At 40.9% G+C, this 24,540-nt stretch overlaps 2 protein-coding genes and 1 long non-coding RNA gene across 3 annotated transcripts; 1 reads left to right on the top strand and 2 right to left on the bottom strand.

The window, feature by feature from the left end:
• The first annotated feature begins 303 nt into the window (after positions 1-303).
• Positions 304-18,722, top strand: LOC135547178 (uncharacterized). Its single transcript, XR_010456675.1, has 3 exons — positions 304-466; positions 18,211-18,316; positions 18,522-18,722. It is a non-coding gene; the product is annotated as an uncharacterized LOC135547178 (long non-coding RNA).
• Positions 8,480-12,138, bottom strand: LOC135557413 (fibroblast growth factor 4B-like). Its single transcript, XM_064990694.1, has 3 exons — positions 11,844-12,138; positions 9,329-9,432; positions 8,480-8,656 (listed from the first exon to the last, which is right to left on the bottom strand). The coding sequence occupies exons 1-3, from the start codon at positions 12,136-12,138 to the stop codon at positions 8,480-8,482; spliced, it is 576 nt and encodes a 191-aa protein (XP_064846766.1).
• A 3-nt stretch (positions 18,723-18,725) lies between the features above and the next one.
• fgf3 (fibroblast growth factor 3) lies at positions 18,726-23,648 on the bottom strand. Its single transcript, XM_064975907.1, has 3 exons — positions 23,282-23,648; positions 21,672-21,775; positions 18,726-21,012 (listed from the first exon to the last, which is right to left on the bottom strand). The coding sequence occupies exons 1-3, from the start codon at positions 23,556-23,558 to the stop codon at positions 20,626-20,628; spliced, it is 768 nt and encodes a 255-aa protein (XP_064831979.1). The 5' UTR covers positions 23,559-23,648; the 3' UTR covers positions 18,726-20,625.
• Between the last annotated feature and the right edge of the window lie 892 nt (positions 23,649-24,540).

Below are 24,540 nucleotides of genomic sequence, written 5' to 3'. Positions count from 1 at the left end.
GAGAAGTTAAAGTGAATTACAGGATTAAAGTATAGCCATCCACTCGTCGTTATAATATAACAACAACCTTTTTAAATTAGGCTATAGTAATTCAATCCGGTTTGCCATTGCTCAATCAGGGGGAGCGTTCCATTATTTCACTAAATACCAGGGTACAAATCATGTGTAATTCAAACCAGCTCTGGCACAGGAGCATATCTGTCTTTGTTGGACTTGGTCAACTAGCACAAATAACAGATTTACCCCTCTGTTATCTGATTTTGACCGAGGGTTTCCGATGTTTAGTGTGCACTCGTGGTCAACTCCTCGGTGGACTGTGAAATGGAGGCTACATAGAAGTTAAACAGTAATTTAGAGCAAATATCCCCATTCATGAAAATGCAGCCGAGGACTGACATTTCAAAGCGCAGTATGCCAGATCAAGTAGTATTAAAAACTGTGTGGACAGTCGAGACAACATCTCTCGGTGAGTACCTTATTCCAGTAGGCCAACATTTGTCAAAATGAATGTTTTGAATTCCTTATGAAACTGAAGTCTTTAACTTTATTCATAACATTATGATTTGACCGACTAAACGGGAGACTACTTGAAGATTACTGGCTAACCACTACAGACCGTGCTCTGCCTAAAATAAATAGCCTAATTCTGTAAACCAGATTATTTTTCACTCAGTGGTCCATGTCATTATACTCACTAGGTGGCGCACAATACCACATTATCAATTTTAAATTCATGAAGCTCACGAAGACTGTTTTGGAGTCTTACCTTGACACATGCAATTGGTTGGTGAAGTTCGCGCTAATGACGTCTTCAAAGTTCACAAGTATGTTGGAAAGGAAAGGCCTGCTTTTGCGCACTTTTACGCCTTGAATTGGTGTACTGCGCATTTGCCATACTTATTTGCACGGAGGCCAACTGTCTTCTCGTCTGTTCAGGGTGATAGAGGTTGATGGTGAGTAGGGGAACCTAGGCTAGTTAACGAGATGAGATGGTAGCCTTAACCCTTTTATAGCTACATTTAATTGTAGGCATACCGAAAAGGAAAAGTCATATTGCCATGCTGATGTTGTCTTTTACTTTTGATCAGTATGCCTTGTCAATCAGTATCATGCCCATAGTCTCACACTGGCTCCTGCCCTCTGATGATCGAATGGCGACAAAAACGTTGTGTTTTTGGTATACTTGTTGGTAGACCTCGCGAATTGTTTGCTACAGACCTCTTAGTAAGAGTCAGTTCGCGTGCCTTGACCAATGGCCCCATCAACAGGCAATTGAAGGCCTGCACTGCAATCCTGTGCTGTTACCTGATGGTGGCATTTGAGAGAACGCCTTCATGCTTTGGATGAGTGAGTAATGTTCATTGCACTGCTTGAGTCACAGTTTAAACTAGTCTCTCTTGCCAGGCCGAACTGTCTGGTGAAAGACTTTAGAAAAATGATGTCATGCTGAAATGAATCCATGGCTTCTGTGTGACGCTCAGTGCAGAGGATGTGACATTCATAGGGCCTACTGATCTACAGCACTATTGACCTATGTGGTCATCTTGATGTCCCATCGAATGAGAGTTGATTGCTCTGCTAATGCACTCACTGGCAGGCAACTTCCATCCGTTATTACACATATATTGTAGTTTTATTGTAACATAGGATAACATAGCGTAACGTGGCGTTGATCCTGTTGCCCAAGATTTACTGAGGCCACTCCTCTTGGGGCTCATTCAAAAATACTGTCTTACAATATAAATATTCTGAGAGAAAAGAGTAGAGCATATAAAGGATACCATCGTCCCTCCATAAACCGCAGATGGATTTTGTGCATAAGATGCACAGCTATTGTAGTGCATTGGGAAAACGGCAAAACAAGTTGACACACACAGAGTGATGTCATTGGCTGCATAATACGCATGTGTTACTTAGTCATGTTCTAGTTCCCCAGTAAGTAGGCTTAACCATCTTCTAAATCTCCAAGGAAATTTGTTTGTGCATGAAATAAGGGAAATGGCCCATGGCCTCCACTGTTTCTGCTGAAATGGCAACTATCGGCCCCATGATTATGTAATACATGTTTCACTAGCCACTTTAACTATGCAACTTTGTTTACATACTCATCTCATATGTATATACTGTACTCGATACCATCTACTGTATCTTGCCTATGCTGCTCTGTACCATCACTCATTCATATATCTTTATGTACATATTCTTTATCCCCTTACACTTGTGTATAAGACAGTAGTTTTGGAATTGTTAGTTAGATTACGTGTTGGTTATTACTGCATTGTCGGAACTAGAAGCACAAGCATTTCGCTACACTCGCATTAACATCTGCTAACCATGTGTATGTGACAAATAAGATTTGATTTGATTTGATTACAGGTCTATGTCATTTCCTAAATGCCCCAGGACTAAAAGCATTACACAGCATGGAAGTGAAAGAGGGTGGAGTCTTTTCAGCACCTTTTGAAGTACTTTGTCTTTATAGGCAAACATCTGGAGGATCTCAAACAGACACCCCCCTCTCTCTCTCTCTCAGACATATTTTCAGCACACATTTTAAGATTCTGGTAGGGATGTATGCATTTGTACCTAGTTGGTGTTTTGCATTCTGACCCAAAGCCTGTTTGATTGTTTTTCTCTGTAATGTTTTGAGTTTTATCTTCAGGTGGAATACTGGGGGACTGTTAATCCTAGCCGACCTGAGGATCAACAGTAAATACATCTGATTCCTATCAGGTCGAAACGCACACCACCCATAATGTTTGCACCGCATTGACGAACGGGGGATGCGGCTCGAAAACGTACCTCAATCCGATTTATCCGAAATGACAAATCAAGAAGATTGAAATACTGCTCGTTTTCAATGAATCAGCATTTTTCGTCCTTACGCTAGTAAATGCTAAAGCTAGCCTAGCATGAGGACGCAAATGGCAGTTTAATTGTTTGTTAAACCAAGCACTATTTTAATCTTCTCGATTTGTCATTTTGGATAATGGGATAATTAAGTGTACAATGACATCTTCCATCCCTGGATTGAGGTACGTTTTTGAGCCATATCCCGCGCTTGTCACCGCAGCGCAAACGTTATGGGTGGAATGCATTTCGACTTGAAGAAAGGTACTGAACTTCAAGTCAAGTTTTGGCTAATTCAATCCATAGATTTAGCCATTTAGAACAAAAATATACACCTTTCCATGACTCGGTGTCGCAGTACATTCAAGTGAGACACTACCAAGGTTTTACTGTGTTACACTGAAACATTATGTGATGTAATAATACGCCTCTGAAATGGGCAGCAGCGTGACACACCCACACCGTGCTCTCCTATGTGCCAAGTTCTGCCAACCACACTCGGTCTGCTAAAGATGCCTCCTATTATCGTGGCTGAATAAAGCTAAACCAAGGGTTATGCCGAGGAGCCAGTCACCTGATAGTACACCAGGTGTTTGTTAACACAAACGGTTGTTTGCATGTGGTTTTAGGCCAGGTGTGGCTATTTGAATTTCCTTGCGTCTGGCTGATGTGCTTAAGCGCCTCGCTGTTTTATTTAGCCAATTAACAGTGTCATAGTGCCATAGATATAAAAAAAGAAACTCCACTCATTGATGTCTTGAGAGAAGTTAGTTAATCTGAAGCATCTATATTGTGGTTGATTAGCAGGGAATAATGCAACCGTAGAAAAATGTCCATTATATCCTCTCTGCCGCTGCGCTTATGAGGGATAGATAGCCCCACACAATCTTGTTTTGTTATGACAGTAGAGAACAATTGAGCCCCGTCCCGCTTCATCCATCTCCTCTCATTGCCCCCTTTTCCCCTCAGAGATGATCCAGTCTCGCTGGCGTTAAAGACCTAGGCTTCACTTGTGTTTGCCGGGCTGGATAAAGCAGCAAAACCCTATAAGCTGGGGCTTAGGAGGTGCGATACCCATGGAATCCAGGGACTCTGTGAGGGGGCCTAGATAACTAAGTGCTCAAGGTGCCCCTGCCAGTCAGCAACACGCCTGGCCCCATCCCACTGCAGCGTGATGTTTTAATCATTCTTTACAACTGGCATCTACACGGATGGCTTTAGACACTTGATGATCTTGGCGTTAAATAGACTGATTTGTGTGTATGTTGGGGGGTGTGCAGTATGCAGTTGTCAGTCTTAAATAGCTTTTGGCAGGGAAAAACAGAGTTTGTGGTGATTGTTTGTGCCATTCACAATTCCGCAATATTACTTATTTAGCGTTTTTTGTTGTTGCTAAATACATTTTTAGTATGACTTGTTTATTTCACAAAGATTTTGATACTCTACCTCACATCACATGCCTTGTGTTCCCCAGTGCCCAACCCCTAGTATTCACTGAACTCTGTTAGGGCAGAGGGACAAAGTCACATTGGAAATGTAGAATGGCTGCCTTCATCCTTACCTCGTTGGAATCCTCCAACACTCCGCTGCCTATTTACATAGCGCCATCGGACAACCGTTCAATTACCCATCTCTGTTAGTGAACAAATCGTTGCAGGTTTCCCTGGCTGTCTCTGTGAAGTCCTTTTGTGTTTTACAGAACTTGAAAGGCACATCTGAAATAGAAAGACATGTTGGCCCGTGGGTTGATGGATGTTTATTTGGTTGACAGACAATCAAGTCAGGGCAGATGGATGGCGTGTAGCCACTATTTTTAGGGATTGTTTACAATCCTTAAACATTGCAGCCTCCGTTTACTGGAGCAGAAAGCTGTCATTCTTTCAGGCAAAGACGAGGCTCCATTTAGCTCGAGCTACCCAGTGGACAGAAATATATGTGTATTGAGTGGCCACACCTGTCTCACTCTTCCAAGGCCATTTGTCTTTGAGGCATTTATCAAAATGGACAGTTCAGCAAAGAAATAACTTGGAATTGACGTAACTTGCTTTCCTCTCCTCAGTTTGACAGATACATTTCTGGTTTTGCCATTGAATAGTGTGTATTGTAGTGCGGTAGATAAAATAGAATTTGATGTGAAACTCTGTGCTTTAGAGAGCCATTGGAATCCTGAAACCCTATGTTATAGTCTGTGAAGACATGTTCCAACAAGGGTTCAGACAAGAAAGAGTCATTTTACAACATTGGGAGTTTTATTAACTTCAAATTTAAGTTAGGCATTAGTCATGTGCACAGCACATACGTCAAAATAATTTAACAAGACCTGTATAAAACTACAGATAATAGAGATGATGAGTAACAAGACCACAGGACTCAAAGCACTTGTTACTTGAGACCCAAGAGCCCTCCAATGGGTGCAGAAACCGCACCGCAGTGGAAGAAATGAGCGCCCAGAGGAGACAATAGATGATGGCCATTTAACACTGAAAACATGCTCGTTATTCTGCACTTGAAGTTCTTGTCTCTGTGCCGTCTCATCAGATAGATTCAGGGATAGATTTAAATGTCTGAACAATTGTTCAAACTCTCGTCTACACGGTGCACTTCTCCGATCATTGTGTTTGTGTTGCTTGTACACGTGTGTTGTGTTGCTTGTGCACTTGCTGTGTAAGCAAATGAGGTGACTCTCCTGGGGTTGGAACAGGGTCGATGGGAGAGGTCACCAGAATATTTGCCAGTGGCTTCTCAGTCTTTTTGTAAACATTATGGTGAGCCATGCAAAACAGTCTGTTGAGGAATGTTTGGCACAGCTGTGGCAAAGGAAAATAGTTATGAGATTGGCAGTGCAGCCTGATGTCTCGGGTGACTAAATAATATTACCAACAGGTGTTTTGAGCGTCCAGGTCATATGTGACAATATTAAGTTTGGTACAGCATTCAATAGCTCTCTGACCAGTCGGTCTCAGGAGCTGGATGGTATACAAGAGCATCATAGTCTTGACTCATTTTGGCTGCCGTGTGCTCGTGTCTTTTTTTTTTGAAGGGCAAGACGGGATCTAGGTTAGGATTGTTTTACGGGAGACCTAGACTTCTACAGCAGGTGTTTAGAAATGGACACCGAGAGTTCACCAACAACACCCTGAGATATTTGCTGGAGCCTCAGCCATTCTATTTTTTACTACTACCCAGTGAGATGCATTTAGAAAAGCTATTTGCTGTGTCAAAAGTTACGCCTCGTTAGATTTCTCAGGATTTGGACGCTATTGTTACTTTTGTTATATTGAATATAAAACAATGGGCCTTCGCTTCCAGTTTGAGTTGTCTGAAATCAGTACTCTACCTTGTAAACTGCCATGGTATGTGGAATGTTGAACCTGAGATGGAACCCTCTCAGAAGAGAATGAACACCATCGTACAATCTAGAACTATTCTAATAGTCCCAGTCGGTATTAGATAGAACGTTGCAGCCCTGCCCGCTTGTGGGGGGAAAATCCGGTGGTTACATAGGTTGCCCTGTTAGCTCAGAGTAAAAACGTTACCTTTTTCAAATGCAACTTTCTTGTTGTCTGCTTGTTTTAGTCAATTACAAAACAACATTTACGAAAAGTACAACATGCCTAAAGATAACTTTTCAACATGGCCAGCTTCCTAGTGTTCTCACTACTTATAGAACAAAACAAAAAACGTAACATTGTAGGTCTTCCCTTATGCCCCTTTTCATGACAGTGCTAGCAGCCACGTGAGTGGTAGCTAGCTAACATTAGCCAAAACTAACAACACAAACACATGGATTATACAGCTACAAGTATTGAGTGGAGTTACAAATGGACTATACTAAACAAGTTAAATGTCTTGGCTGTGATGAAATGTTTTCCACACACATAGCTACGTGTAGCCTTCTTGGACACCGGGTCCCCAGATTTCCCGCTCTCTCCCACGCCGAATAGCCTGAAGCCCCAGCACAGGGCTCTTCTCGCAGGCTCTATTTTCCTACGTGGGAGCATTGCGAACCGTAGGTCTGGATTTTTTGACCTGGTTACGTTGAACACAGCAGCTTTTCGACATTGTAAAAAAAACATGAAGAAAGTTGCCTCTTTTACAATGGAGGTCAATAGGAAAGAATGTTGGTTTTCCACAATTTGTGGTGGAGGGAATTCCTTATTATTACGTGAATACCGACTGGGACTACAGACAGAGGGAGAGACACCCTCTGGCATGGGCCATCTCCTGGTCAATCCCCTTCGTCTGTGAATGAATGATCCCAAAGGAGGAATAACAGACTTTTTGAAGGAGCATCGCTATGCTCCGCCAGTTACCAGGGGTTATATTTACAAAATATATAGAGAAAAATATAGGGTTACCGGTTAAGCATATAGTGCAGTCTAACAGCTGTCTGTAAATATTCCCACCATGATCATCCTTTCTAAAAGTAAATCACAGGGTAAAGATAGCTCAAACGTGACAAGGCGCAACTGGGACAAAATGGCTGCCTGAACTTCTGCCTATGGCATGGTGCTCCGAGAAGATTAGGGCTAATCTCAAACTGGTTCAACAAAATTACTTCAGGACAAACTCTAGAAAAGTTTTGAGGGGATTTGTTGATTATGTGAGGTAGAGGATAGATAACAAGGACAGTGGGACAATGGGAAGAAATGGGAGGCAATGCATGCCCCCCCTCCCAAAAAAAAGTATACCTTTTCGGTGTACACACTTGGGGAAAACAACCTGTGACAATCATTACATTATCTTGCCTTCTTTTTTTTGCACTCAGGGAGGAGCTCTGATGCTGAACTTGTGGTGATTTCAAATAATAATTTTGGGATCCATTTATCCTCTATACAGCTGAGGACTTTGATTTTTTTTTTTTACTTCCCCTCATAAAAGCTGTATGTTATAGAGCCATGGCTATGGTTTCTGCCGTTTGTGTCAGCACACTGACCTTGCCTATAAACTCTCAAATTCTCTGCTTATACAATGTCAAGAAGATGCCTCTCTCTATCCAGAGTCTTATAGATCTGACAAAGATTGACTGCAGAAAAGTTCAAAGTTCAACCCCCTGGCAGAGCTAAAAACAGATTTGAGAGGATAGGACTTCAACGCGGCTCATTCTGTAACCAGTAGTAAGCTGATACTGTTTCAATTAGACTCCAATGCCTACAAAGAGTCCTGCCATTGGACAATTGCTTCTGCTTCTAAAACCAATCATTTGATATTTCCCTTGTTTGAACATCGGTCTAAGACTTAGAAGTTAATTCCATAGAAGAAAAATAAGTCATACAAAAGTATCCTTTGCTCTGTCGCTGTAGAATATTTTGTCTATAAACAGTGCAAAGAAAACCATAATTCAACAAAGGAATCTCACTTACCCATACACTTAATAGCAGCAGACGTCTGATAAATTAAAAAACATAAATAAATGTGTTGATTTCTGAAATTCCCCCTGACATGAGGACCTGTTTCCCGCCCAAATACAAAATTGTTTTACATAATAAATAAACTGATATACAAACTTATACATAACATTTTAAACAGGATGATGCACTTAGTCTTGCATAAAACTCCAGTTAAAAGTGCATGGTTTTGAGTCCCCCTCACCCCACCTTTGTTGAGGTTAAGTCTATTTCTGAGTGACTCAGATTCTTGGCAAGAAATGCGTCACCGTCATGGCTGGTGACACTCGGTTTCCCCTTTTTGTTTTACCGGTCTTGCTTAGTCCAATGTACATCGTCGGGTATGCCACCGATTCGTAAGCATTGTAATTATTTGCCAGGAGAGTTTCTTTGAATTTGCACTCGTTGTTGTAATGAACCTAAAACAGAGAAGATTAGAAAAATGTTTAATTATAGGCTATAGGTGTAGTATGAGCAGTATAACAGCATAGACAAGAGCTAGACGTGACCTACTTTGTGGAAATTGAAACTTGACAAAATATTGTATAATGTTATATTCCATATATCCTTTAATGAATGACATGGGGTATGTTAGTCCATTTGACTGCTTGGTTTTGCATTTGTTGATGCTTTTGTTTGGTATAACTGGGGCAGGTGGTTAAAACCGATGACGTAAGAGCCACAATCCAACTATTTAACTTCCCATCAAGAACATTCATGAATGTGCTGTGTGGTGGGGTCTATAGGCAGTGTGTGTGGGTGGTCTTTTGGGACAGTTTATCTTTACTCTGAGAAAGACAGTAGGTGTATGTGGTGGCTGGCAATGCTAAGAATGGAATGCGCAGTCTGAATGATCTACTGCGCTACCGTTCCTGGGTTTATCCGGCCCACAATGAAAACACGGCCAGGCACTGGAAACATGCCATAACCCAGCCCAACAATGTGACGCGGAAAGGAGCTGTCGGGGGTGCTGCGGTGTATGTAGCAGAGGAAGTGGTTGCTACAGCTCAAATGGTGACATGTCATCGAGTAGGCTACCGATAATAACATCTCCCGGCAGAAATCAACCGTAAATCATCTCGTACACTCACAGATCCGTACAGCTTCCCTTTGCTGTTCATTGCCACGAATAGACTGCTTTGGACGCCAAAGATTGTCACAACTCCTCTCTCTACTGGAGATATCTCAAGGAGACCTGGAAAGAAGAAAACAAATAGTCTTGCATGTGGTTCACAAGCAATTAACTTCATAACACGTCGTTAGTTGATTTCACTCTTTTCTGGAGACAGAAAGAACATAAAATGTTATTTTATGTGCAAGCATGCATCCTCCAAGAAAGGCTTGTAGTCACTGGAAATGTAGACGCTTTTGTTAAGGCCTAAAGTGCAAATGATTATAAAACACCAAATATCAGTTGGTATTGTGTAATATATAATGAAATGAGCAATTGTGAATATTAAATATTCAATGCAATTCAACAATAAAGTACTGTTTTGCTATGTATTTACTGCAGCATACTGTAAAATATTGTGCGTTGTGGGGGAAATATTGTGGGAGGAGAAAGAATCGCTGGCTCATTAACATATTTTAAGGCGTGCCTTGTTGTGGCTATATTTGTTGCATCTGATAGCGAGAGTCCTGTACCAATTTAAGTGATATGTGGTAGTAGTTCCCTGACAATTTCAATGTATATATAGTGAACAGATCAGAGTGGTAGCGGGTCTTATAAACCTTTTAATGGTTGAATATTTACCCAGGTCCGTTTGACCTGATTTGCCCTGTAATCGGCCAGTTTGGAAGACTTTGTTTCAGCCTCTAGAAGTGCAAGTGATATAAAGCACCATTAATATGCTGTAATATACAAATGCATACAGCCAACTTGCTTGCTCGAATCCCTTGAAATTACAGTAAAATACTGTAGAAATCATTTTCTTACAGTTTTAATAGTCACTTTTAATGTCTTGCACTGTATTTCATTGCTCTGCAATCAAGTTACCATGAATATCTCAGTATTGTATTGACAAGATATCTTGTTGTAATTACAATTATATTGAAGATCAATGTATCCTCAACTACAACAACATTTTCAGTAACGGTTACAGACATGTTTATGTGCTATGACTTTTTACTTGCTATCGACCTTGGTTGAATGCACTGACTATAAGTTGTTAAGGACAAGAGCACCGTTGAATGAACTAAATGAAAACTTGCTAAGAACACTGGGTAATATGTCGCTGCAGGGGTATTTCCAGTAATATACAGTAACATTTTTGGTACCATAAAATGGATAGCAGTAGCTGTACTGTAGAATAAATTAGAGTAACCTACTGGCCAATTGCTGCCAGTAAGTTACTGTACATTTTACAGGAAATGTTTGCCAGTGCATTAACACACATTGACACATCATTTGTTACAGATCAGGTCAATCAAGCAGGCCTATGGACCTCTGATGCTGTTCTTGTGCCTTTTTGTTAAAAGTGTGCAAACTGAAGCATCATATGTCACTTTTGAGTCCAGAATGTCTGACTCCCTTTTTGAATGTGTTTTTATGGCGACTAGAACTGTTCAAACAGAATCTATGTAATGTATCTCGCTTGAATTGTATGTCATGTCTCAAAATAGGCCAAGGCAACACAAAACAACCTTTACATTCATAGGCAGACCTTGTCGATATAGGCGATCGGGGCGTATTTGTCACATTATGTCGTTGAGAAGATACAGGATCATATTTGCAATGACAACTGTTAGACAATTAAATGTTTGTTATTTGTGTCTGCAAGTGTAATCGAATATGACTTTGTCTCGAGCGGACATTAATTTGACACGCAAGGCCAAGGGGTTAATTTACCCTAACATATGGGTTTATCTCCGTCCTAACTTTAGGACTTATTGGATCTTGGCTTGGTTCCTAGAAATCTCTGATTTCAGACACTGGTTTCAGAGTGGAAAGCACCCACACGTCATTTTTAGCCTCCAGATGTTCCAACGCATGCCCACCTTATTCGCTCCTTTGACACAAGACACTTAGGCCTATTTATTTAATAGGAGCATCGCTTTTTAGATTGCTAGCATAGCACTGCATGTCACCGATGCCACACAGACAACATATTTCATCAGCAGTGAAATAAGAATCACATTCTAATCCTGCAATCAAGTCCTATCTATTCCACTTTCAAATTAAACACATTGGTGAGGCATTTCAAACCGTGCCAAGAGACCCCTGCCCCGACACTGACACTATCACATAATATGCCATATATTCATCGCGATAATATGTTTATGAAGACACAATCTAGCAGTCACTTCAAATAAGTATAGGCTAATTGGAATACACAAGTGACACATAAAAACGTGTGCTTTTATAAATAATGTTTGGGGGCGTAAGTCATTAATATTGTTTTATAATTGATTGCATGAAATATGTTATATGAAATATTGGATTTCATTTTATGAATAGCCTAGGTCTATTCTAATACCAATGGTTCGCACGGGAACGGGCTATAAGTGCATGGAATGACCAGACAGGCCAGAGATCAGGTTGGGAATGACAGCACGAGGCATATGCAACTAATGCGAGAAAAGTCGAAATAATCACTTTGAACTTACTGTAACGGTTTTCACTGTGCACTCCTGTTATTCTCCCATCGGGTGAAACTTGAATATGAAACCCAATTCCTACATTGCAATAAAGGCGTCGTAGCCGTTTAATGCCCATAAGATAGTCGCTGTCCCGGTTTATCTCTCTTTTCTCCCCGGGGATCCGAGCCAAGGACCGCGAGTAGAGTGTCTCCCAGTGTCGTTCCACTGTGCCATTCAGCCTGCCAGGGAAGGGGGCACAACGCACCAAACTAGTCATCAGTCCCAAGACCAATATTGGTAAGAGGGCCGATTGAAAAGCCATCCTTGCCAACACTGCAGTAGCCTACAGTGTTTGAGGGAGTTTAAAGGACTAAAAATATCACCCCAGTGCCGGTCTTTACGTCGAACTCCGAATAAGAAAAAACGAACGAATGAAAAAAAGCAACGAAAGACGCTCATTCCAAGACAAAGATGAGTTCCCGTTGGTGCGACATCTATTATTGCTTGGTATGACTGTCCTCTCGGAGGTAACGTGTGTAGATTCGAGTCGAACTTGTCCAAGTATCAGTTGAAGTGTTGGCGGTCTAGGCAAGCGCGTCTCAGCCATGCCACTTTTCCCTCGTCTACGATATTTATATCTGCGGCGAAATTACATCACGCACTACCTACTGCATCACGGGACAGTATTCTAAGCAACTTTAAACAGATGGATCCCTCATAATGTACATGCTGTGCCAAGGGAGGGGGGCGTTTTAACAAATGTCAAAACTAGACTTGCCCAGATAACAAAACGACATTTGCCAGTGTTCACTCATATTGAAAAGAGCAAGACTGCGGGAAGTTGTCTATACAAATAATGCCCTTATCTAATAGTGAAAATTAGAATAAAGACGTTGTAATAGGGTTTCATTGTGTAAAGCTTCTTTCATTATCGGACTGAAATGAAATAATTTATGTATGGGAGGATGTAAAATAGGAAATAGCCAAGTTTACTGACTGCGGTGTCAGACAGGAGACAGTTCTATAAATGAACAATAACAGGAAAAAACAAATGTTGAATTCATCGAATTGAAAACACTAATTTAAGACTGGCAGAAAAAAATACCCCGGTTCTTAAAGAGAACAATGGTGAGACTAAATAGAATATGAAAAGCATGATAAGTAGATGCTCCGACTGATAATCTGCACAGTGAAAATAGTGGCACAGAAAAGCCATTCACGACTTATTCAGTTTTCTTTGCCTGCCTTGTGGAGGATATCGCGACAATGTGAGTCATTAGGCTATTGCTGGCTCTAGCTTTGTCATAGTTACAATAACATCAATAAAGTGTAGACTATAACATCGCTGATAATGATAAACAATTATTATTCAATTTACGAACACATTTGAGAATGTGGACAATGCAGAATGTTTGCTCACGTTTCATGTGGTCCATAAGTGAATAATTTTTTGGGGAAAAAAAGGTTTGCGTTCCATGCCATGCATGGAATTTGGCAGTCTGCATGAACTGTCTACTATAAGCCGCCCATTTTGCTTCTACAGTACGTACATAAATTACTTACATCTCTACACGTTGGTGAAATGGATTGGGGGAAACAATATTTTCATTAGTCTAGTCGAAACTGTTAAGTAAAATGTGTTTAATCTTGAGTGCACACTGATGCCATATAGGGTTGTGAACAGTAAGTACCCTCGTTCATCTCTGATTTAAATGTTGTTGTTTTTTTTTTGCCCTTTCGTGTATCTCTAACACACTGAGATCGCTATGCGTAGAGAAAGAAACAAACTATTCCTTGGAAATCGTTGGTGGGTTTACCGGCGCTCTTGTGGACCCTGAACCCCCCCCCCCCCCCCCCCCGTCACAAGCTGATGATTCTCATGAAAACTTTCCCTCATGTTCACGGTTGGGTAATTCTCAATGTATAGGCTAATAACATTCCCCCCCACTCTATGCTGCAAATTGGAACTTTAGATGCAGTCAGATCTTGGAGCCGTACCCCGAGTTGTTCAACCTTTAGCTTGGCGGCCCCTCTCTCCTGGGTTCGCTAGTTCACTATACGCTGCCTGCTGATGACACAGAAGACGCGTCTTTTTCAGTCGGTTCATTTGATCTTTTTCTGTGTCTCACATGTGGGCTGTTTGTTCTCTGCCTTATGGATCGTCAAAAAGATCGGAAGTGACATTTGTTGTTGCGTTGGCAGCGATCACTGAGGTACACCATGGATTGTGATTCGTTACCATTGTACACATTCAGTACAACGTTGGTCTATTTGTACACATTTGAGCATCGATTCTGGAGGTTTTCCCCCTACGTCAACTGAGCTTCAGGCCTATACTTTCCCCTGGTTTCGTTTTGTATCAATTCCTTATAAGTGATGGGAAATAAACTATTGTGTAAATGAAGCAGATGTCAAAAAGCTTTTCATCAAAAAGCTTGGACAAAAATCGGACAACCCAAACAAATGTTTTAATAATTGATTGAATAACTTGCAGACTTGTTCAAGCAAATATAACGGACTTACACAGTTTCTAACGGTCTTCTGCAGATGCAAGTTATTTGCCATACTTCAATAAGTGACGTTTTTCCTTTCATGTATTGCTGTGGTGCTGCTCTCCATGGTACTGTAATGTGTATCCGCATTTTTAAGTAGGTTACACATCGCGCTGCATTGGGATTCGCTATCAATGGGGAACTTTTTTTTTTTTTTACTGTCTTCGTGTTAGTAGTTCGGTTGCTCAATATTTTTTTTCCCACTGACATTTGACTAAATACATTCTCGACGTTTCTGTCTTGATAGCTTGAGGTTACTCCACATCTAAGCCTGTAACTTTTGAGCATGTCTTTAAACGTGTTAAAACAAGGACACCATTAATGTGTAAAGAGGATGTTTGAATCTGACAGCACTTTCGTCAATTGGCAGGTGGTTGTAGCCTGTTTTGGTCCAAATCTATTGTTCTCTTCACACAATCTCTCATGGTCAGCAAGGCAATCGACAAGTGTCTATGACGTCTGCCTCTGCTTTCGGCCTTACCTGACGATTTCGAGGGACACCGTACACTTAAATTGCCCTCGTGTCTTGCACGTGAAAACCCACCCCTTGTCCACTTACAAAAGACAGCTGGCAGAGCGCTATAGTGTATTATGCAAGGGACTGTTTGTTCACCGATCCAGTCACTCAACTTTAAACCTTTTTGTTTAGGTTGTAATCGGCATTTTATAAATTATAAACGTGCGAGCTTTAAAGGACATTGACCCAACCGCATGCAACTGTGATCTATACATTCATGCGTTGATAGGCTGTGATAGTCACACTTCAGTGTTTTGAGTTTGGATGTTGCTGTTACCCGTAAACTGCACATTTGTAAAACAACCCGATACAAACCGTAGAAGCTATACACTTGATACCCCTATTTGAAATCTATTTTGTGAAAAGGAACACGATGATCATGAACATTTTAAAGTGAATGTCACTAATTGTGTCAAATGTGTTTACCAAAAAAATGGTATAACAATTTTCCTATAGACTCAGGGGTGGATGTTTTCCAGGTAGGCTACGTCACTTTTATTTTAACGCCAATAGATCAATAGGCCTACTTCAAAGGCCTATCACTCTTGTGGGATAGAAGTCGTGATTTTAACTTTTGCTCATTATTTCACGGCATCTTATAAATACTTGCTGATGCGCAACAAATATTATTTGAGACAGTCTCACACAATTTGGAAATTGTCTATATTTCTATAAACACCATTTAGTTCACGTCAATATGTCACTCCTCAGTCAAGTTATTTGACCACTTGGAAGATGCTCAACAAATAAAATATTTGAAAACCAAAACAGTGAAATGTCTCTTTGGCTGAGAGGTCATGGTAAGCAGTGCAGACGGCCTGCACAGGACAGTGACAAATTGCCTCCCATGTGAAGGTGGAATTCCTGGCCACACCAATTCGACAGGCATGAGGGCCTGTCTCCTGTTGGCGAGACGTTGAATACCTGCTATTTTAATTTGGTGGGACATCTTTCACTGATTTGTCATCTTAACATGCTCAAGCAACAATAATAGTAGCTTATTCAAATTCTTCGATTTCATCTTTGCATCTTGATCACTCCTCTTCGTTTTATCATTATTTTGACGATTGCGTGGTTATTATATTGGATTTGCTCAAATTATGACTTGCTGTTCATAAGCTCATTATTGATTTGATATAGGTCACATTTCGTGTCGTATATGCGTAAATAAGCGTTTGATGTTTCAAAGGAAAAGTATTTGCACTCCATATATTTGCTGAAAAATCCAAATTGGTGCCACATTGATGTGCATTGCTTCATTTTTACAATCGTTGTTTAGCGGAAAAGTGTAAAACGTTGAATGTTAAAATGTTTCACGTTATAAACGTTTGGGCTAAATAATAAATTGAAAAAATATATATATTTTGACATTTTCTGTAAAGCGTTTGTATTCTTAGGAAACCACTAGCCCAACGTCCTACCCCTAGGGTGCAGTGTCTACAAGTTAACACAATTCGATGCTTTCCATAGATGGAGAAAAGGGAGTCTCTGCTTCCTTACCTGTGATAGCCTATGGCTTATCCCGCAGTCTGCCGTAGTTGTGGAATAAAAGGCCTTCAATCGCTGGATGTCTTTACAGGTTTTACCGCGTCGACTGTGGGAGGGGAAGTTTGCTATCGCGCTAATGAGCATCTCCCCTTGACATGGCGACACATTGTGTTGTGCGGGTCAACAGAAGTCGCCCGGTCGAGACGCAAACTCTAACTACTGGGCTTTTGTTTACTTGCTTAATGCCACTGAACTAATAAGAGCGCCATGTGCCTGAATAGATGTTCTGCGGGAGCACGGAGGGGAACAGGAGAAAAACATGATCTGTGTGGGAATATGCGGAAGGGGCCAAGCTGCATGGTAGCCTCAATTTCTACAATTGAAATCAGTTTGAACTAAATCAGTTTGAACTCCTGATTTCTGTATGCTTCCTATTAGGTTGAATGAACATGTCCCATAAAGCCGATATCAACATTTAATTGGAGGGTATCAACAATTAATTTAAAAATGTTTTACTTTGTTTGTGGACCGGGTGTAATTGTGGGTCTAAAATATAGGCCTGACGAATAACTGCAACTGGGTTATCATGGCAGACTAGGTTACAACCTTTACATGCAAATTAAATTAATCCTGTCTCTTTATTTTCCTCTTACAAAATGCCAGTGGGTCACACATTGATGATGGGTTAATTATACTGAACAAAAATATAAACGCAACATGTAAAGTGTTGGTCCCATGTTTCATGGTGCTGAAATAAAATATCCCAGAAATGTTCTATATAAACAAAGCTTGCTTCTCTCAAATGTTGTTCACAAATTTGTATACATCCCTGGTAGTGAGCATTTCTCCTTTCCCAAGATAATCCATCAACCTGACAGGTGTGGCATATCAATAAGCTGATTTAACAGCATGATAACACAGGTGCACCTTGTGCAGGATACAATAAAAGGCCACTCTAAAATGTGCAGTTTTGTCACACAACACAATGCCACAGAAGTCTCAAGTTTTGAGGGTAGGTGCAATTGGCATGCTGACTGCAGGAATGTCCACCAGAGCTGTTGCCAGATAATATAATGTTAATTTCTCTACCATATGCCGCCTTCAATGTAATTTTAGAGAATTTGGCAGTACGTCCAATCAGCCTCACAACCGCAGGCCACATATAACCACTCCAGCCCAGGACTTCCACATCGGGCTTCTTCACCTGCGGGATCGTCTGAGACCAACCACCTGGACAGCTGATGAAACTGAGGAGTATTTCTGTCTGTAATTAAGACCTTTTGTAGAGAAAAAGTCGTTCTAATTGGCTGGGCCTGGCTCCCCAGTAGGTGGGGGCCTGGCTTCCATTTAGGTGGGCCTATGGTTGCTCCCCTGCTCAGTCGTGTGAAATCCATAGATTAGGGCCTAATACATTTATTTCAATTGACTGATTTCCCTAACAACTGTAACTCAATGAAATTGTTTACATTTTTGCATTTATATTTTTGTTCAGTATATATAATTCTCATCTAATGCTCTCTTGGGAAGTATATATTTTCGTCAGCCAGCGGATATTAGGCTACATCAGAATGTATATTTTATTGTCCGGCTGAAAAATGCATATCTTTGTAGGGTGACTGCTTAGCCTATGGAGATGAAGATAAGATTTGTCCCGTCAGATTAGACGAGATGCAGCTGAGAGTTGAAAATAGGACAGCGGGCGGGGAAAGGCGAAGGCTAATTCAAGTACTTCCACTTATCTGAAGTCCCACATTCCTGTTAAGTAATATTAGAGTTTGGCATTCATAACAAACTATAGCAACGTGTTACACTTTCTATCACACGGTTTCTTTTTCAGGAGGGATTGCCTTGTTTATTGGATCTGAGGCTTCGGTCGACACAGCTTCCCAGGTTCCCCCAGAGACATTCTATTGTCATGCTCAGGAAGCTTTCAGAACCTCAAGGTATAGGATAACACTTATTTTATATGCTCCTATAGATTGAGCAGCGCACAGTCAGTGGTTGGTTGCTAGGTTCAGTTTTTAATCTAAACTTCAATTGAACAGTCAATGACCAGATTCAGTGCTTGCAATTTTTTTTTTAAACGCTCAATTTGAAAAAAATATATATCTTACTGTATCCCTAACACTTTTTCTCTCATTAAAACAGGTGCAGTCACTCTGAATGAGTGAGAAGGGTACAGCACACAGAAGGGATTGGTTCCCCTGAGAGAGTTCCATTCTGCTGGAAGGCCATGAGAGCCATTCTACTTCAGGACTGTGGGATCACACTATTTTGGAATGATGAAAGCAAGCTACAAAGTCCTGGTACATGAAAATAAAGAAACAACCATTCAGCTTTTAAAATGTACATGTTGCCATCAGTAGCCTATATTATTTAGAAACTGTAAAAATCATCTTACATTGAACACAATGTTTACAGGTTAAACATTTCCATATGACATTAATCCAAATACTTAATAGTTTATTGTTTACATGTTACAGTGTTCACTATAGCCTCATGACTCAACATTCACCGTAAAATAATTGATTGGTGGTGAGAGAAATCATGACAATTACATATTTGTGTTAACATGGAGTGGAACAGAGCTGTATCCCCCATGCTCTGAACAGAACAGCAATCTATGAATAACATGGAAGGCCAAAGCTAGGTTCTACCTGGTGTAGGAACAGTGAGGTCAGGACCGACAGAGATGAACCCAACCTGGGGTGAAGTGCAAAACATGGTCATGGGCAGGACAAGACTGAGTCTGCTGAGTGGTTTCATGCCCAAAAAATTGACAGAGGATTCGGTAAGTACATTTGATGTAGTTTGTCTGTTCAGTTGTACTAGCTAGTTATGCCAATTAACAAAACATGGTAATGTTTGACAAGTCAGATTGACCATTTTGTTTTGACAATATCTCTTGTTTGAGTGAGGGGCACGCCTGGTTGGTTACAACAAAGTTTTTTAAAATTATAACATTGGTAAATGTAGAAACAATCTCATCAATAACTTAAACACAGGTACCAAATAAATATTCATATCATTAGTAATATACAAAGTACTTCTCGCAGTTTACAGACAGACTATCACATCATTTGTACATTTCAAAATAAATGTGTTCCCATGTTTGTTTTTACTTGTTTTCTTTTTATGTTCGTATGAAAAAGTGCTTTGCTGTAAATCTATTTCTCTGGAGCATACCACCTCCTTGGTATCTGTAAGCACTAGAATGATGGAGCATACCACCTCCTTGGTATCTGTAAGCACTAGAATGATGGAGCACACCACCTCCTTGGTATCTGTAAGCACTAGAATGATGGAGCACACCACCTCCTTGGTATCTGTAAGCACTAGAATGATGGAGCACACCACCTCCTTGGTATCTGTAAGCACTAGAATGATGGAGCACACCACCTCCTTGGTATCTGTAAGCACTAGAATGATGGAGCATACCACCTCCTTGGTATCTGTAAGCACTAGAATGATGGAGCATACCACCTCCTTGGTATCTGTAAGCACTAGAATGATGGAGCACACCACCTCCTTGGTATCTGTAAGCACTAGAATGATGGAGCACACCACCTCCTTGGTATCTGTAAGCACTAGAATGATGGAGCACACCACCTCCTTGGTATCTGTAAGCACTAGAATGATGGAGCACACCACCTCCTTGGTATCTGTAAGCACTAGAATGATGGAGAATACCACCTCCTTGGTATCTGTAAGCACTTGAATGATGTCCAGTTCTTACACGCACTCATTTTCCCACATTAAAGCTGCTGATAAATGAAACTGATATTAAAAAGTAACTACACGTATAAACATACATTATTTATGATCTTTTAAAAAGTTCCACAAGAACACAAAAACAACTTTTTCCAGGTAATACAACAGTTGGAAGATATCCAGCTGTATTGACTTTAGTTGCATTCACAAGTGTATGTACAAAACAAAGACAAAACGTAACATCCTTTCATACTTGTGTATCGGTAGCTCTAACTTCAGATATGTGCTAACTCGAATTCCCAGGCAAATCTTGTGTTGGTATTGCAATAGTTGTAGGGGATGGTTCGAGTTGCATGTATGCCAAGCAAGGATTTTGGAGGGAGCTTGTACAACAAAGTACAGTTGTGCTGCCACTGGCTGATCCAAGTATCTAAGGCAGATATTTCAGTAAGTTCATTTTTGGTCAGTTTCATGTGCCGTGAACTGGTGTTCCTTAGCGGAGAAATAGGGCCTACTGCTCTCGGGCAGTGGCTAGTGTCAGTCAGTCACCAGGCCTCTTGGTTCTACCCTTTCTTTCCCTGACCCGGTGTCTCCGTCTCCGGTGCTCAGCCCGGCCCATAGGGGGACTCAGCTGTCCAGCTGGGTGCCTCTGGCTGTCACGGAGCTTTCGCACCATCTCATGGTCCTTATTGCCTAGCACTCGAGGCAGGAAAAGGGAGGCTTTGTCAGTGCTGCGTGTCTTAAAGCCCCTCCTTGGCCGGCCTTTCCCATTGATGGACACATACCACTGCCTCTTGGCACTGGCTCGTCGTTTGCCACTGCCACCCCCTGCAGGGGGCTGCAGGGTGGAGTGGTGTCTTGAAGCATAGGTGTTGTAGCCCAGCTCATGAATCCGCTCCAGGAACTCACACTCCTGGTTGAACACATCCTGAAAGAGAAAAAAAATGTTGCTTTAACCTTTCATCATGGTCAACCTTCCATCATTGTCAATCAGTCCTTTCATTAATCGTTAATTTATGGCCCTGGACCAAAGCTCAAATAGACCTGAATCTATGAAATCACAATTTCACATGATTACTGCATAAGATATTCAATTAGGCCTCCTTGATTCACTGACACACACACACACACATATGTTTGTTTTGCTATCTTTGTGAGGACCAAGCAATTGATTCCCATTCAAAATATTATTTTCCCTAATTCTAACAGAAACCCCTAAGCCTAAAATATAAATACAAATTTTCCTTGTGCGGACCAGCGATTTGTCCCCACTTGTGAGGACTTCTGGTCCCCACAAAGATAGTAAAACTAAACAGACACCCACACAAACACATTCCATTTGATTGGTCATATTGCCTTGCAATGCTGGGCTGCTTCAAACTCTTGAACTAGAGCAGTGACCAATTAGTTGGAGAAGTCGCACAAACCTCACGTAAGAGAGGTTGTTTAGGGAAATCCCTACAGTTTGGTGCAGTTTTACGAAAGATAAACACCACAGTGGCTAGATGGAATCAAATAGCGCTCCTTTTTACCCGAATCCTCTAAATGCATATCTAGATATCTTGGCAAATGGGACATAACACTTACCGAGGCGTATAGACGTCCTTTATCATTCATGGCCAGATATCTCCCGGAAAATATCCCCTTTATCGCTACCACTCCAACATCAACTGCTGTGATCTCCATGATGCCTGAGAAGATGAGACCAAATGTTATGCATTGATGCATTCTGAAGAACATTTACGTCCAGCTATAGGAGTAGTCGTACTCTCCTTCATGACGCTATCATTTTGATGACATGCAGTGGCTTCGAAGTTCTTGGGCTCCATTACGCATAGAAAAACGTTGGGTTTATCTGGATAATAAACGTTACGCGTTTTGGTTAAATGTCGGGTGTCGAAATACAACGACTATGAAATGTCAATAAAATAGCCCATACTGTGTATCTTTTTTTAAATTGTTGGTTGAAATGTCATCACAAAAGTCCATTTGCGCGCAAATAATTTTGATAAATGAAAAGCCAAATTGGATGTTTAGAAGATGTAAGATTGAAAAATATTACGTTTGGATTTATTTGCTCTTTCCTCATCCATTGATTTAGTCTATGTAGGCTATTCAGTGGTTTCGGGTAATCGTCTTTGATTGGATAAATACATCCGCTACGACTCGGCTTTTGTGTCTCTCAGTCTGTTTAATGCTGATGTTCATATGGAAATAGGCCTCATTTTAGTGTTTGGGTTTGGCTAATGGGAGCTCTGTTGTCTGATAAGTGACTAGGCCTAAGTGTTTAAATAAAACAGAGAACAAGTGTCCTCTGGTCACGTTTTCAAAGATATACAAACATGATTACACTTCCCAAGTCAAAGAGGAAACCATTAAGTATACCAATTATCTGTGAACACCGTAATGTTGACCCTGATGAAGTAGCCTGGAGGCAGTTTACTTGGGGAACAGCGGGAAGTGATCAGTTCGGCAAAGATTGCTTCACCAAGTATGCTTCACAAGCTTACCTACCGGTGTTGTCGTCTATATGATCTACTGTACCCCATAGGCTAATACTGTTTTATAGAGAGCACGCCTAACCTATTTTAAACAAATGTTGTCCCACAGAGGCAAATATATACACTTTACGGTCACAGCTTTAGCTATAGGTATCAAGATATACACACACTTTTCTAAATCTTTAATGAAAAAAGTGGGAGCCAAATGTAGGCTATAGGCTACCACCATAATACAGCTATGAATGAAAATCTAGTTCAAATCGCATGGAATGATACTTCCAGCGCCACACAATTAAAACAAAGTATTAAATTCAACATATTTCATTTTATAATTAAGTTATTCAAATATGTATAAAGATGGTGTTCATTAACCACATGAGATCTTCAATAGAAAACAAAATGTATACACTCTTAGGAAAAAAAGGTTCTGGGTAGAACCAAAAAGGGTTATATTGCTTGCTTCATGTATTATGGTACCCCTAAAGGTTTATATGTTTATAGAAATAACCCTTTGATCAGAACCCTTGGGTTCCAAAGGGTTTAATATGGAACCAATTTCGGTTCATGGTAGAACCTTAAGGGGTGCCATATGAAGCAAGCATATAACCATGTTTGGTTCTACCCCAAACCTTTTTTTATAAGTGTAGGCTACACATATATAAAGGAAATACAACATTAATTATAGCCTATACTTACTTAACTGGTTGTTTTCCTCAAGAGAACCGTCTATTTTCCCGCTTGGATGTATTTGCAAATGATATTTAGTTGCACAGTAAAGTTTTCTGCATCTTGGTGCTCCTCCGAGGTGCTCGTAGACTCCACCGCGTCCCCCAGCATCTCTCCTCTGCCTTGGGTCACACGCCTGGCCAATGGCACAAGGCGCCCCTGAAGTCCTAGCAAGCCTCGGAGACAGATAATCCTGCTTGCTTTGGTCCAAGAAACTCAGCAACAACAGGAGCTGAATTATAACCATTGTGGCATGGCTGTATATCGTAAAATTCTGGCAAGAATGGATAGAAATGGCATCCGGGGTCCCATTAAAGAGTTGGCGTTTGCCTTTGCTGTCGTCTCGGCAAAACGCAACGATCCTGCCCACGAAACATTGGCAAGTAGAAGTGATCCTCTGCAGTCTCTTTATCTGAAGTGATTTGGTGAAGCCGTGGTCATCGATTAGAGCCGGCGCGTTGACAACAGTGTGGTCTCGTTCTGGCGTTGTCGTCACCTTTGCTCTCCCTACAGAGGACTGCAAAAACTTCTGGATCCTACAAGGAGCCTATCGTGAGATTTCGCTGATCGACAGCGTCCACAGATATAAAAGAACCTTCCAGTGACAATAGCCTGAACTCCGACCAATTGATACAAAGGAAAGGGGGAGGCAAGGTATCAGCCTTGTGTGAATCAAGAGAGTGCAGCGTGGATAAAATTACACAGCATTACACACAGTGGCTTATTGCGGAAAACCGCATTTCAAAGAGCGTGCCATCTGATGGCAGGGGTTTCCTCTGAACTCGTCTTTTGAAATATCCAAAAAACGAATTTTACATCCCACATTATACACTGTAGTTTAAGACACGTGCGCCTATCCAAGTGCTCTATCAATTCAGTCTAACAGGTGAAGGTAAGAGTCTTAAACAAAAACATCTTCAAAGGATCAGATAACCAACTTTTTAGGGTTCAATTTCTTAGGGCCTATTAGGTCCATTTTAAAATAGTGTCTCTCATAATATTATAAATTAGGTTCGGGTTTAAGTGGTTTGATAAATTCAATTTAACTGAGCGTTTCAGAGCATTTCATTTGTTTGCCCATGCCTTCGGGTTGGTCAATTATTTGCATAATTAGGTTACATTTCAGACATTTTCCTATTGGATTTTGATCAGATAATCTAACCAGCCTAATTTATGTTTCATACTCTCAAATAATCGGAATATATTCGTTTAAATATTAATTTCAGACA

This window comes from Oncorhynchus masou, chromosome 1 (genome assembly GCF_036934945.1).
Source record: "Oncorhynchus masou masou isolate Uvic2021 chromosome 1, UVic_Omas_1.1, whole genome shotgun sequence".
In the NCBI taxonomy this organism is placed as follows: Eukaryota; Metazoa; Chordata; class Actinopteri; order Salmoniformes; family Salmonidae; genus Oncorhynchus; species Oncorhynchus masou.
This window is presented reverse-complemented; position numbering and strand designations above follow the sequence as displayed.